Source organism: Spinacia oleracea, chromosome 2, assembly GCF_020520425.1.
Source record: "Spinacia oleracea cultivar Varoflay chromosome 2, BTI_SOV_V1, whole genome shotgun sequence".
NCBI classification, from domain to species: domain Eukaryota; kingdom Viridiplantae; phylum Streptophyta; class Magnoliopsida; order Caryophyllales; family Amaranthaceae; genus Spinacia; species Spinacia oleracea.
Genome location: NC_079488.1, coordinates 104,345,442 through 104,359,926, shown reverse-complemented (window position 1 = coordinate 104,359,926; position 14,485 = coordinate 104,345,442). Strand labels below are relative to the sequence as shown.

At 37.0% G+C, this 14,485-nt stretch overlaps 3 protein-coding genes and 1 non-coding gene across 4 annotated transcripts; 1 reads left to right on the top strand and 3 right to left on the bottom strand.

Moving 5' to 3' along the window:
* Window positions 1-268: 268 nt before the first annotated feature.
* Window positions 269-1,287, bottom strand: LOC110788717 (RING-H2 finger protein ATL67). The gene has a single exon (XM_021993368.2). The coding sequence runs from the start codon at window positions 1,068-1,070 to the stop codon at window positions 462-464; it is 609 nt and encodes a 202-aa protein (XP_021849060.1). The 5' UTR covers window positions 1,071-1,287; the 3' UTR covers window positions 269-461.
* Window positions 1,288-5,819: 4,532 nt separating this feature from the next.
* On the top strand, window positions 5,820-7,125 carry LOC130467148 (transcription and mRNA export factor ENY2-like). The gene is made up of 4 exons (XM_056835589.1): window positions 5,820-5,907; window positions 6,104-6,198; window positions 6,369-6,445; window positions 6,975-7,125. The coding sequence occupies exons 2-4, from the start codon at window positions 6,107-6,109 to the stop codon at window positions 7,046-7,048; spliced, it is 243 nt and encodes an 80-aa protein (XP_056691567.1). The 5' UTR covers window positions 5,820-5,907; window positions 6,104-6,106; the 3' UTR covers window positions 7,049-7,125.
* A 3,585-nt stretch (window positions 7,126-10,710) lies between these two features.
* LOC110788708 (uncharacterized) lies at window positions 10,711-11,757 on the bottom strand. Its single transcript, XM_021993359.2, has one exon. The coding sequence runs from the start codon at window positions 11,529-11,531 to the stop codon at window positions 10,887-10,889; it is 645 nt and encodes a 214-aa protein (XP_021849051.2). The 5' UTR covers window positions 11,532-11,757; the 3' UTR covers window positions 10,711-10,886.
* A 1,748-nt stretch (window positions 11,758-13,505) lies between these two features.
* TRNAA-AGC (transfer RNA alanine (anticodon AGC)) lies at window positions 13,506-13,578 on the bottom strand. Its single transcript has one exon. It is a non-coding gene; the product is annotated as a tRNA-Ala (tRNA).
* Between the last annotated feature and the right edge of the window lie 907 nt (window positions 13,579-14,485).

The window sequence follows — 14,485 nt, the reverse complement described above, 5'->3', positions numbered from 1 at the left end:
ACGGTACCAAATCAAAATGTAAAATGTTGTGATTCTCACACAAATTCTTAATGATAAGATAGTCATTTAACCAACTTCCAATATCAAAGGCATCATAATAATATTTGCTGCTAAATAAAGTGAACAACAAATTGGACCTTTTTTCACTCTTTCTTTTCCTTTCTTATTTTTTCTCCACCTTTTTCTTTTCTTGTTGCTAGGGAGCAACGAACATAGCATCCCACACTTTAACACAAAAAGTAGTAAGCTGTATAATCACTATCGAGCATAATCAAACATTAATGGACAAGCGCCCGTGGTAAATATTTGCATGAATTAGGCAAGTAAATAACATAAAACAACCCGTAAATTCAATTTGTGTTTACATCTGCCCTTCTTTGGATCAAATCAACCACACTCTAAACAAGAGGCAAAAATTAAGAACAGAGAAAATTAAGTAGACCTAAAAAATATAGTACAAATTAAGAGGAGGAAACGACATTAGACCTGCGGCGATTATCAGGGTACTGAGAAAGGGGGACAACCTCCGCTAACGGCGTAGAAATAGGCGTAGGTAACGGAGAATTTCGACAAACAGGGCAAGAACCGTTAAGTTTAAGCCACGCATCCAAACAACACAGGTGAAAAAAGTGGTTACAATCCGGCATCATTCTTAACATTTCACCTTCTTTGTAATCGCACAAACAAATTGAGCACATGAGATTATCGCCGTTACTATTTTCTAGATTCTTCTTGAAGAATTGGAATTTAGGGTAAGAGTTAATGACAGCACGATCGAGGCCAACGACGCCGTTTGAGGCTCTGTTTTGGTTTTCCTCGTCGTCGTCGTCTTCGGCAACGAAGATTATACGAGGAACGATGATGCCGTTTTCGAAGGAGGAGTTAGGGAGGGGAGGAGCGTGGAGGCGGCGACGGCGGCTAGCGCGGCAGCAGATGTAAGAAGAGAGGAGGAGGGCGGAGAAGAGGACGAGGAAGCCAAAAGCGATGGCTATGGCGTAGCCGAGTCCAAGGTTTTTGAGAGAGAAAGTGAAGTGAGAGGAGTGAGAGGAAGGTGGAGGAATGGCGGACATTTGAGAGAGAGAAAAAGGGGGAGTTTCATTTTTTAGGAGAGAGAAAAAAAAGGAGGTGGATGTGAAGGTGGAGATGTGGAGCCGTGGAGGAGTTATTTTTGTTTAAGGGGAGTTTTAAATTTTTGAGGAGAGAGAAGAGGAAAGGTGGGTGGAGAATCCAGCTGCTGCATTTAATTCTTGGTTTGGGAACAGCGATGCCTATTTAATGGGGAGCTGGGGAGGTTGATGCAATGGGGGGTTTATAGTTTTATACAAGGGGGTGTGTGTTTATAAAACCCCAAAAAATAAAAATAAAATAAACGAAAAATGAGGGAGTGTGTGTGTCTGTGTGTGTTTTATAAATGTCGTGTCCGTTCAGTTAGACTTGATCATCATGAGTCCGGTCTAATAGTCTGGTTTAACTTCATCCGATTAAAAAAATATTGGGTGGACTTTGAAAAACTCAAAATTAGAAATTCAGTTATAGAATTGACTAACCTTGAAAATGGCTTGAAGATACCGTTATTTTTTGTCTAAAATAGCGGATTTTGAGTAGAAAAACTCCCCCCAAAATTTTTCCCAACCCACAACCTAACAGACTTTATGCCGTGGCCTGGCCCAAATCCGTCTCGGCCCTCCTTTTGATTAGGTCTACGTCTATCCAATATACCAGTAGAAAGAAATTAAGTACTCCGTATAATTTAAATATGGTTACATAAATTTTTCTTAAGGGGTCGCGTATTATGCACATCTAATCTAATATTCGTAAGTACGAATTATACCATGAATTTCTATTTTGCTTGAATTTTTTCCCAAATGATATGTGATGTATTTGTGACTTGTTTGGTTCTTAATTACTCCTAAGTATTTCGTATAATCAAGCATTTATAGATTATATTGACAAATACCTTTTCTAATAGTTTGAATTTTTCGGACGATAAGCTAAAATGGATAAGTTAACTTTTTTTTTTTGTCATTGATTTCCAACATTTTGTCTGTGGGACGTGTTTCATTAGTTATATTTCCGGTATGATTATTCGACCTACACAATCAACTGTCACGGACGGGCCTTTTGACCGCCCGTGTGGCGCCTGAATCCCCGAGGCTTGATCCAGGCCAGCCTACCCCATATGCGCAACAAGTATTGTACAACACAATATATAGTAGAGGAAACAATACGTTATGATACTAACCTGCACCAAGATACATGCATCAGTAAGACATACAAGCTCATGGGAGTTGCCTCATATGGGACACGCCAGGCCTTAGCATCGGGAAAATGGCAATACGTGACACAACGCTACAAACAAGCCAACCGAACCGGTCAAGTGCATATTTTTTGCCAAAGAACACATCGAATTGTTAGAAGACTTTGAGGGAGAAGAGTCTTGTAAGTTGCAAGTGGAAAAATGATGATGAATAAATGATGACGAGTTTGATTACTAATTGCAATGTTACCAACCGTATTTCACTAAACAAAGATTATACTCGTAGACTTCAAATTGACCAAATTGGTTTGTAATAATTCGCTTCATAGTTTCATACTTCATGGTTGTTTGGGGGGTTTTTAGAAGCTAGGTAGGGCCGTAGGGTGTCACTTTTTAGTTTTTACTGATCAATTGGTGACCGGTAGGTGAAAGAATAATATGTACAAGGGTTTGGTCATTGTCTTACTCATACTTGTTGGCTGCGGCCGTTAGTTGCACATACAAGTATATAACATCGACACAATATCATCTTATTTTTTGTTTGGATCTTGGAATTGGGAGGATGATCATATTGATCAACAAACAATTGAATGTACATGAAATTATTGCCCCCCACGGCCCACCCCAAGTGTGAACTCGAAATGGTTTTAATTAGTATTTCCAAATAAAAACTGACAAAATAGAATGATATTTCGCAAAAAAATATGACAAAAGAGAATGATAGTGTATAATAAAAATAGGAAAATTTAAGTCTAATAGTCCAACCTTTGTCCGGTAATCCATTAACAGTCCCACCTATGAGATATTCCTAGCTGATCCAATCTTTGGTATCCATTTTCTTTTAACAAACCCTTTTACCGGTTACCTGAAAGAAAAAGTCAACCAACTTATAATTGACTCAATTAAGCTTGCATGGCATTTTCTTTTTTTATGTTTTATGCTCACTGGGAAATAACCCTTCATTTCCCTCCATTTCCCTCTCAATATCAATATCTGATATCCATAACCGTGTCTAAGTGTCGAAAATTCGATAATACTGGTAAAATGAAAAATCCAAAGTTCTGGAACTTCAATTACCCTTTCAAGCACATGAATCGCCTCATCAAACCCTAAACTGCAGTAAATCGTAGCAACAACATGAAGACTCATCGCCAAATCCAAATTCGGTTCCCCTTCAACCGCACATCTTTTGGTCAGCAGTTGAAGCAATCAGACCTGAATATGTGATTCTTTTTTGAGGTTTATCTGACAGATATCGCAAACTACATAGAAAACCGGAGTGGAGTACTGGACTCTCTGAGATTGCAACCACATCCCCAACTTTTAAAGTATTGCTAAACTTCGATTCAATTTTTAGAAGGAAAAAGTTGATTAACCTTTGCACTGAGACAGAAGGCCAAAAAAGAAAATGGCATAATGTTCAAAGTAGAAAAATTATCAAGTTGATGTTGATTTGCATCTCGGTTTCAACTTTCTAAAACCACGATATCAAGCCCGAACCGCAAAATCCTGAGCCTTAACCGGGGCCATCCCCAGAAGCAATAGTGTCTCTAGCAAGTTTGAGGAGAAACGGACCTAGATCCGGGTTGTCGAGGGAGGATTCATCTAAGTTGAGGGGTAGTTTTTGCGGGTCGCTAAGGGGACGGTTTAGCCCGAGAGGTAGAGGGGGAAGGGGAGGGAGTGCGTTTGGGTGCGGGAGATGGGGAGCTGAGGCGGGACCCGATAGAGGGGCGGATTTGGCTGGTGGGAGTGGTGATTTCTGCGGTGGAGAGAGAAATTGTTGGTGGTGGATTTTTAGCTGAGACTAAGCCTGGCATTTTTGTTTGTTTGACATGAGTGTGGGAGGAGAGAGAAAGGGGGAGAAGTTGGAGGAAGAAGATGAAGAATGAGTTGGTTTGTTGGTGGTGAAAGGTGAGTGATGTAAGTTAGGATGGAAATAGAAGCAATTATTATGGAATTTTTTGGGCTAATTGATGTAAAGAAGAAGAGATAAGAAGAGTGAATGTTTTTTTGGTTGTTAATGGCGTGTGAGCAAGAGCAGAGAAGGAAATGAATGTTTTTTTTTTGTGAGAATGAGAGAGACGAAGAACAGAGAAGAAAAATGAGAAATACGAAGTTTAAAAGAAGGAAACCTGCAAAAATCACAATGGTCAATGCCACGTAGGACATGTGACCCGAATTAGCAGGTTGCCATTTAAAAGGATTTGTACCAAATGTTGGATCAGCTTGGAATACCTCATAGGTGGGAATGTTAATGGATTACCGGGAAAATGTTGGATTATTATAATTTAATTTTCCATAAAAATATAGAATTACTATTTTATATATTTAGTGGTTAATAGTACAATTTTAAGTTTTTATAATCCCGCACGCATCGTGTGCATATAATATTAGTAAAGTAAAAATGAAAGTGTGAGATGAAAAAGTGCGAAAAATGTATGTAAAGAAATAGAAATAGGACGCTTAAATAGAAACGCCTAATTAAGATACATATCATTTATTTAGAAACGGATGGAGTATTAGTGTATTACTCAAGCAGCTAGCCCCATTGTACGGAGTAATATGAAAGCATGTAGTCATGACTCATGCGCACACAATCGAGACATGCTACATCGCTGGTGGACAACGACAAAAAGAGTCCATTCCCATGGTAAAATGGTATTTTCGCTACATGAGTTGAAAAGTCAAACAAATTACTAAATATCGGTAATATGACAGTAATTGATACAACAATGACAGTATTTAAATACAACAATGACAGTATTTATGTAAACGATGATAATACTTATATAACACTTGTATACATATTTTTATCTATTCATTATTCACTAGTAGAAAAAAACCCCTGTTGCAGCCCCCTTGTTGCAGCGTACATGTATAAATACGCTTCAACAACCAGTCGGTCAACGCGGGTCAAACCCTTTAAAGGGTTATCGCAGCGTACATTTTAAATGTTCGCAGCAAATGTGTTTGTTGCAGCGTACAAAATAAAAGCCCGCAGCAACAACCCGACTTTATCGCAGCGTACATGCTATTGCCCCCTGCAACAAGTCCGCGTTTCAAAATTTTTTGCTGCAATAACGTTATTTCGTCAATAGCTTTTTCACTTAACAAAATATCTCAAAATTTTATTTTCCAGCGCTCTCTCAACTCCTTCTCTCCAAGCATCTGGCCTTCGAACTCAGCCATCAAACTCAGCCGCCGTCGAACTCAGCAGCCGTCGAACTCAGGCGTTGCTCGGCCCTGCGTCGCTTTCTTCGCCGGTGGGTCTGTGTTCTCGCCTCATCTCCCCCATCGCGTTCTGTTCTCGCCGTCACAGTCCCAAGTATTTCGATCTCTTACTCTCTCTTGCGCGAATCTGTTTGAGGAGGTATAGTTTTCCAACTTTTTGTGTTTGTTTTCCAACGTAATTGTTGGAGCTTGCTAAAACAACATATTTATCAATGTAATCCTTTAAAATTTATGCCCTTTCTGTTTAGTATTTCACTCAAATAATCCCTTTTTTCTGTCGTTTGGAGTTTTTTTTAATACAATTTTTGCTTTTTTGGTGTAAAATATTTAGGAGGCATTCAGTGAATCGTCAACCAACACCAGATGCAGGTGATGAGCAAGAAAAGGAACTTACCCTTCAAGAGAAAATCAATATTAAGGTCTGTTTCTTCAACCCCGTTAATTTGTTCTTTTAAAAAGAAGAAAAATAACTTGCTTCTTGCTGTTAATTTGCTGGGCAGATCCTTTGATTTGGGTTTTTTAAATAATTTTTTGGACACTCAAAAGTTATGGATTTTGATTTTGTGGATTGAATTGCGTGGTTTAAGATGGGTATTTGGTTAATTGACTTTACAGTTGATGGAAAGTGGAGAAAAGGAGAGATTGATGGATCTTTTGAGAGAAAGGCTGATTGAATGTGGATGGAAGGATGAAATGAAAGCTGTTTGCAGGTTTGAACCTCTCCCCCACATCCCTTGTAGTATAAACCTAATCCTGCTGGTGTTGGGATTTAATAATCAAGTTGATAGTGTAATTTGAATCAAGTTGATAGTGTGATTTCTTGTAATCCTGCAAATTAGTCATGTTTGAGTTTCAACTAAGATTTGCTTCCAATATTCAGGACATTTATAATGAAGAAAGGGAGGAACAATGTAACTGTAGATGATCTTATTCGTTTAATTACTCCAAAAGGAAGAGGTATATATCTTTTTTAAGGTTTTGCTTCTCGTGTTGTGTATGTGTTGTCAATTGTCAAAGCATGCTCCTAATTACATTGCTTGTTGCTAAGCAATGTAATTGTTTAGGGAATAAGAAAACGAGGCGATTCCTGATTTCAAGCTTTTCTAGACAGAAATTCTTTTTACTTTGTTCCAAGTACTGAGATGTTAAGGTTGATTGAGCTTTGACATTTACTTGTAGAAATGAGATGTTAAGGAAAATCTGATCTGACCCAAAAGCTGAAGTTACCTTTGTTTTTGGTATTACCAAGTCATGACTCATGTGCGAGCAATGAGTTTATGAAATATTGTTTGGTCTTGGTGTTGCAGAACGTGTAAGCTGTAACAATGTTTTGAAACCTAAGAAATGATTGGAAGACTTAAAACTAATTAAGTAATTATAGAAGTTATATTTATTATCTGCAGTTGAATACCTTCATTTTGTGTGTAATAAATCAGCAGTTGCAAAACATTTGAAATTGATGCGGGCGAGATCTTTTGTAATGCAGCATCTATTCCTGATCCCGTGAAAGCTGAGCTGTTGCAGCGAATTTGGGCATTTCTAAATGCTACTACACTTTGATACGAGAAGTTGTTACACTTTGATGGTGGCCCTTTACCGTCTTAGTAGAGGAAACGCTAGTTCTTCGACCTACCTAGGTTTGTGACTACAGTATCATTGTGGCTAAAATGAGGTTTTTTTGCTCCCAAATATGAAATAAAGAACCTTAGGACTCATTTTAAACATATTAAATGTTTTATATGATTAGTTTTAACTTTCCAAGACTTACTCCAATCTATTTATGCACATTCGAGACTTCTTTGGCCGTTATAGGTCATATTTAGGCTAAAATGACATTTTCGCTCCCAACTTTGATCTAACGAACTTAAAAACTAATTTCAAACTTATTACATGATTCATATGATTATTTTTAACTTTTCAAGACTCAATCCGATCTATTGTGCACATTTGAGACTTGTTTGGTCGTTATAGGTCATATTTAGGCTAAAATGAGACATTTTCGCTCCTAACCTTGAACTAAAGAACCTAAAGACTCATTTTAAACCCTTTACATGATTAATATTCTTAGTTTTAAGTTTCCAAGACCCTTTCCAATCTATTTACGCACATTTAAGGCTCATTGGGTCGTTATAGGTAGGGGTGTTCAAAAATACCCGACCCGCACTACCCGACCCGTTGACCCGCTGACCCGCTTCAAATTAACCGGGTATTTTGCTGATTTTTTAAAATTTAACGGGTCGGTTACCCGACCCGGTAAACTATGCTTTTAATCGGGTCGGGTCATGGGCCAATGTTTTGTTCTGGCGGGTACCCGAATACCCGTTATTTCTAATCTCAACCCTTTTTTTGGTTCATTGTTTTTTATGATTCTCTCTTCTGCTTCTCATTTCTATCCAAACATTATCATCTTTTTTCTCTCTCCTCCAAAAAAACTCTAATTTCTCGGATCTTCGGTCTAGAAATTCGAATCTTGTAATTTCTTCACTTGATTCTAAAAATTGGTTTGACGATCTACGTTTTGAGTATAATATCTTTGTTGGTCATCAATGGATGTTCTCTTCAAAATCGTATTCAACTAAATGTTATATTGTGATGTTGCTATTGTGTTCTTCAATCCATGGAGTGTAAATCGCTTAAGTTAATTTACCACTATTATGAGGAAGGATGCGTGAGATGTTGTTGTTGCTGTTTGTTCGTTCTTAGATTCTTACCCATTTCATCCTCTTCCCAGTAAATTCCTCTCAAAAAGAAATCAAAGGAAGGTCAGGTCAACCATTCAGTTGGGTGTATAGCTGTGTATAACAATAGAATTGAAATTATATATACCCGTATGTCATTAATCTATTTGGTTTAATTTACTTTTGTCAAACTTTTAATTAAAATTAGATTATTTTGTTATGTTGTTTGTCATTATGGATTTAATTTCCAGGATTTGACTACTATGAGTCTCTAACTCGACTAGTAATCTTATTTTAGTGCTATTGATTGGATCCCTATATTTGTTCTATGTTCAAAACTTTCGCTAATTAAAATTCCGGGTACCCGATATCCCGACCCGGGAAAATCGGGTACCCGAAATCCGGGTACCCGCTTTTTCCGGGTCGGGTCATGGGCCGATATTTTAACTACCCGCAAAAGCGGGTACCCGTATTATCGGGTACCCGATAAGCCGGGTACCCGGTAATGAACACCCCTAGTTATAGGTCATATTTAGACTAAAATGACATTTTCGTTCCCAAATGTGAACTAAAGAACCTAATGACTTATTTCAAACTTATTACATGTTTAATATGCTTATTTTTAAAGTTTTCAAATACTCATTTCAATCTATTTATGCACATTTAAGGCTCATTGGGTCGTTATAGTTCATATTTAGACTAAAATGACATTTAATCTAATGCTCCCATCAAATTTTTGTTTTTGAAGGTCTATACTACAGGAATGCGCCTTATGCTAGTGAGGAAATTGATGTGGTTCGTGAGCAATGGGCTAAGTTTTTTACCAGAAAGTATTTATTATTGGCCTGAGCGCGTTTGATCGAGTTGGCTTAGATGTTATAGAACAATATTTTGTATTAAAATGTATGCGTACGTTGAAATTGGAACGTACATATATTTAAATGTATTAGTACGTGCACTTTAGTTTTGGAATATATACAAAACTACAGTTATTGTTTATATATTTGTTATACAGGTTGTGATATTCTATTATTGTTATGACAGGTTTCTATATTTGGTGCAAAGTCCCTAAACAAAATTAGAATTTTCCCGCCAAAAGTGCTTTGTTGCAGCGTACATATATATGTGTACGCTGCAACAAGGGTCTAAATTTTGGCAAATTTTCAGACTTGTTGCAGCGTACAAATAGATGTACGCAGCAACAAGTGGAGTTTTTTGCAGCGTACACTTCTTTGTACGCTGCAACAAGTCACTATTTTTGCCAAAATTTTGACACTTGTTGCAGCGTACAATGTTCGCTGCAAAAAGTACTTTTTTGCAGCGTGACACTTGTTGCAGCGTACAATGTTCGCTGCAAAAAGTACGCTGCAACAAGTTCAGACTTGTTGCAGGCCCCCCAGTTGCAGCATACGATGTACGCTGCAACAGGGGTCTAAAAGCCCGCTGCAATAAGGGTTTTTTCTACTAGTGATTTAATATGCAACACTTTTATCCATTCATTTAAGTGATCCCTTTACTTTTTCTATTTCATTACACTTGTATACATAATTTCCTTTTTTTGGATGATTGTGACAATATTTTAATACAACAATGACAGTATATATATAACAATGACAATACTTATATTACCGATGACAGTATATAACAAGTTAGCAACACTATTTAAGTGTGGGCCATCTTTTCAACTTTTTTTTTTTTTTTTTTAAGGGTGGGTATGGATTTTTTTTGTCGCTGGTGGACAGCGATGTAGCCAACCTCCACACAATCAACAATGAGGACAAATAAGCTAATTTCTTGTTTGACTTTAAAGTTTGAACTCATGAGATTAATAGGCGGACCGAACACACAGTTTCTGCAATTCTTGGTCAAGGTTCCTTTGTTGATTCACTTACTACAGAGTACAGACTATTCGTCACTTTCTCAGTTTCTCCTAGTTTAGTCTCCCACGTAATGGCCCTTGATATGATCATATGAACATTTGTGCTATTCTGACTTCTGAGTTATTTCGGATTTGCGGTTTGCGCAATTGATGTCATGGCATGTTGTTATGAGATTTTATACCGTTAATATCTACCATTTACTCTCTCCGTCCCTTAATACTCGTTTCGTTTTTCTTATAAAATCGTCCCTTAATACTCGTCATGTTTATAATAAACGACATATTTTAACTTAATATTAGTATTTCATTTCTCTTACTTCACAAGAACCCACTTATATTTCCTACTTTATAAAAAAATTATTAAAAAATTTCAATCCCTACTCACACCTCAAAAAAATTGACACTTTTATCACTATCTATATTTAAAAAATATATTACTATCAACTAGCACCTAATAAATAAATAAGTTAATTAAATTATCTAAAATTCTGTGTAAGTCAAATCGTGACGAATATTAAGGGACGAAATGAATATAATTTATAGGTAGGGCTTGTGTTTGTGTGCTATATTTTCATACTCGTCGGTCATTGTATATTTTCTACAACGTATTTAAGTATTTTAGAAATAGTAGAAATACATACTCCGTTAAATTAGTACTCCGTAAATAAACAAAATGGAAATGACTCGTCAATTACTGGCCGGCTTACAGTAAACAGTTGCAACAGTTATTTTGATCCGGAGAAAAGAATAGTATAGTAAATAGTAAAAATAAAGAAATTGCCCGAGAAAAGTTGACAACGATGCAATACTTATGTTCCTATATACTTCGAATCTCCTAACTCTAAAGATTCAAGTCAACGTGCCTCTTGCAACTTTGATCTTGAATTTCTTGGCTAGTAATATTAAAATTAACTGTACAATTCATCTCCACAACAACATTTTTCTTGATAATCAGCAATAGTTTCACTCTTCCAGGAACTCTGGTGTAGGTATCCATACTAAACAGGCCCGACCCTATATCACTACTTAGGTTCGGAGCCATGATAATCCTTTCTGTAATAATATCCACTGTTACATTCATCCTCATGGTATGCCTGGGCCGGGCCTGACCCGAAGGTCCATGGGCCTCTCCTACCATGATCCCCTTGTAGTAAATGCTTGAGGTGGTGTTACTGAACCTGAAGGTAGCCTGGTTCGGGTTCTCGACCGACACATCAGCGATCATTGAGATATTGGATCCGAGCTGGAGAACTTGACCGTTTGCTTTGTTAGTTTTAAGGTTGAGGGAGATTTTGTTGAGTGTCATGATTGGATCCTTGACCTTGAACACTGTTAAAACAAGGATTATAATGGTTATGATCAACAAGATTATTGTGGTTAGAGAGCATACTAAAAAACGGGTCGTGCAACACCTTGTTTTGGTGGGTCGGATCGGTTTTTGATCGGTGATCGGAGTCGCTAGTGGGCGGGCTTGCTCTTCCACCATAGCTGCGCGCGGTTGATCAAGGGATGTGTTTTATGGAGGTAGATGGAGAGTGAATTAGTGAAGACTAATAAAAAGTTTATAGTTGCTAAATAAGATGGTGATGATTCTGATGAAGGGTTGAAACTAACTTTAATTTAATTAGGGAGTTGTTGGACTTGATTATATAAATGAGGAATTGGGAATATCTTTTTGGCTTCATTTAGCGTGACATATGGGGGGTGAGAATGATGGGTAAATGAACATTTTGATTTTTGAGTAGGGTACAAACAGCAGAATGTTGTTGTCAATTAGTGGGAAGATGGAGAATCTACGTCATATCACGTTTTTAGCACGTCTAAGGCCATGTTCAATAAAAGTAGATGTAGCTATTAGCGGACAACTCTAGCGGTTGAGTAGCGGACAATTTTAGCGGTTGAGCAACAGATAGTGGTTAGCGGGTAGTAGTTAATAGTAGCGAGAAGAGATTAGCTGTCAAAATAATTATTAATATAATGAGGGTTTGGCTATGAAGCCGTTACAATAATAGAAAACTATATGATCATATATTTGAGTATTTAACTAGAAGTTACTAGCGTGACATATTTAGGGATGTCAATGAGCCGAGACGAGTAGGTATTTGGCTGTTCGAGTCAAGCTAAGAAATTTTCGAGCTCGAGCTAGAGCCTAGCTTAACCAAGCTTTTATTTTCCCTGTTCAAGCTTGGGTCGTTAAAGTTTTTCATTGGTCGAGCTTAGCTCACGAGTAACTCGTTCAAATTCAAGTTCGAGTTGAGCCGAGCTTTTCACAAACGAGCTTTTCGCAAACGAACAATATCGAATTTAAACGAACATATCAATAAACGTAATATTATTTTAAAAATTAAAAAAATAACCAATTCAAATAATTTGTTTGCATAGTATACTTTACTAATACTTATAATCTCATAAAATAAAAACATTCTAAAAATCGAAGTCTAACAAAATAATTGCAACTTAGTTCTAACTTAAAATTTGAGCTTGAACGAGCTTATAAATAAACACGAACGAGCTGTTCACGAGCCGAATATCAAGTTGTTAGAGCTAGTATCATTTATTAAACGAGTTTCAAAATTTTGTTCGGACTTGTTTGTTATTAATGAACGAATTTCGACCGAGCTTATTCTCGAGTTGTTCACGTACATATCAGATCAATGACATGTTCACGTACATATCAGATCAATGACATGTTCACGTATATATCAGATCATTGACATCCCTACACGTATGAGGTGAGATTGAGAAGAAGTATTTTCGGATATCTGATATGTGCTTGTAAATGCATATCATAGCAAAACACAAAATAGGAAAAAAAGACAAATAGGAAATTGAATGGTACTTTTTTAAACAAGAATTGTACTTCTTTTTACAGAATTGTACTTCTTTTTACAGAATTGTACTTTTTTTTTAATATGAATGATACTTTATTTTTTGTCTTTTAGCTGATATATCTGATATGCGAAAAAATAACCCTGTGAGAATGATGGGTAAATAAACATTTTGAGTAGGATACAAACAGCGTTGTTGTCAATTACTCCCTCCGTCCCGAAATACTCGACCCGGTTTGACCGGCACATAGTTTAAGGAACTTGAATTGACTTATTTAATTTAATAGGTAGTAGTTGATAGTGGGGTATTATTTTAATGTAGTTAGTGGGAGGTGGGTTAAGAAGTGGGGTTGGGGAGAGTAGGGGTTGAATTTTTAATTATTTTTGTATGGAGTAGGTGGGTTAATAGGGGTAGGTGGGTTAATAGGGGTGGAGTGAGAAATAATATAATATTGTTAGAATATTTTCATTTTTAGAAACAGGTCAAGTATTAAGGGACGACCCGATAAGGAAAACATGTCAAGTATTCCGGGACGGAGGGAGTAGCGATAAGATGGAGAATGTCAAACCACGCTTGTAGCACGTCTACAGTAAAACGGACAAATACAAAACACCAAATGTGCAAACAAAAATGGAGATGCGGGGTATCGATCCCCGTACCTCTCGCATGCTAAGCGAGCGCTCTACCATCTGAGCTACATCCCCTTTCTTGTAAGGTAATCAACATAATATAAACATTTCTCTAGTCTTTCGCGGATGTTGAAGCACAAGATGATTAAAAATCTATTTTTATGTAGAAATGCGAGGTATCAATCCCCCATCCCTCAAGCGCTCTGCCATTCGACATGTATCACCATGTGTCGGTAAACCAATAACATTATTAAATCAATACTCCGACTAGTGTGTGGCCCGAGTGTTGCCCCGGGTTTTGACTTTTATTCGGATTTATTTGTTGTAAATATGTGTCCATTTATATGATGGGTCGTCATAGAATTATGGGGTTACACACAAGATTAGTTGCCGATTAACAACCTTTCCAAGCTGAAACTCCACGCTCTATTACCCCGAATGCATGTTCATATTGCCCTGAGTTTTTTATTTTTATTTTTAGGCTTAATCTAAAAAAAGCAATAATTGTACATTTATACATTCAATCATTCCCTTTTTTGCATTCACTTCTATTCAATTTGTTATTTATTGTAAAAAGATCATAAATGTTTATATAGAATATATAACACAAGTTGTAGTTGGTTAAGATGGTTGGACGTTGAACTTTTAACAAAGAGGTCTGGTGTTTGATCATTGTTTACATGTCATAATGCTGATTAGTGGTGACGTGGCGTAATAAGGAGAGGTATATGTGACACGTATACGTTCTTAAGAACGCCTTTTAATATATTAGTATAGATAGATACGGAGTATTAGGAGGAATTAGCGAGAGTAAAGAAACCAAATTAAGATCGTACGAAATAATACACAGTGACTTGCATAGTCGTATACTCGTATGTGCTAAACTGCTGATACAGCGGTTCCAATTATTCGTGCACAATGGTAGCCTAGCAAGGGTACGGCCTTTCTCCCACTTTCGGATTAAATCTTTGTTAGAATTCCT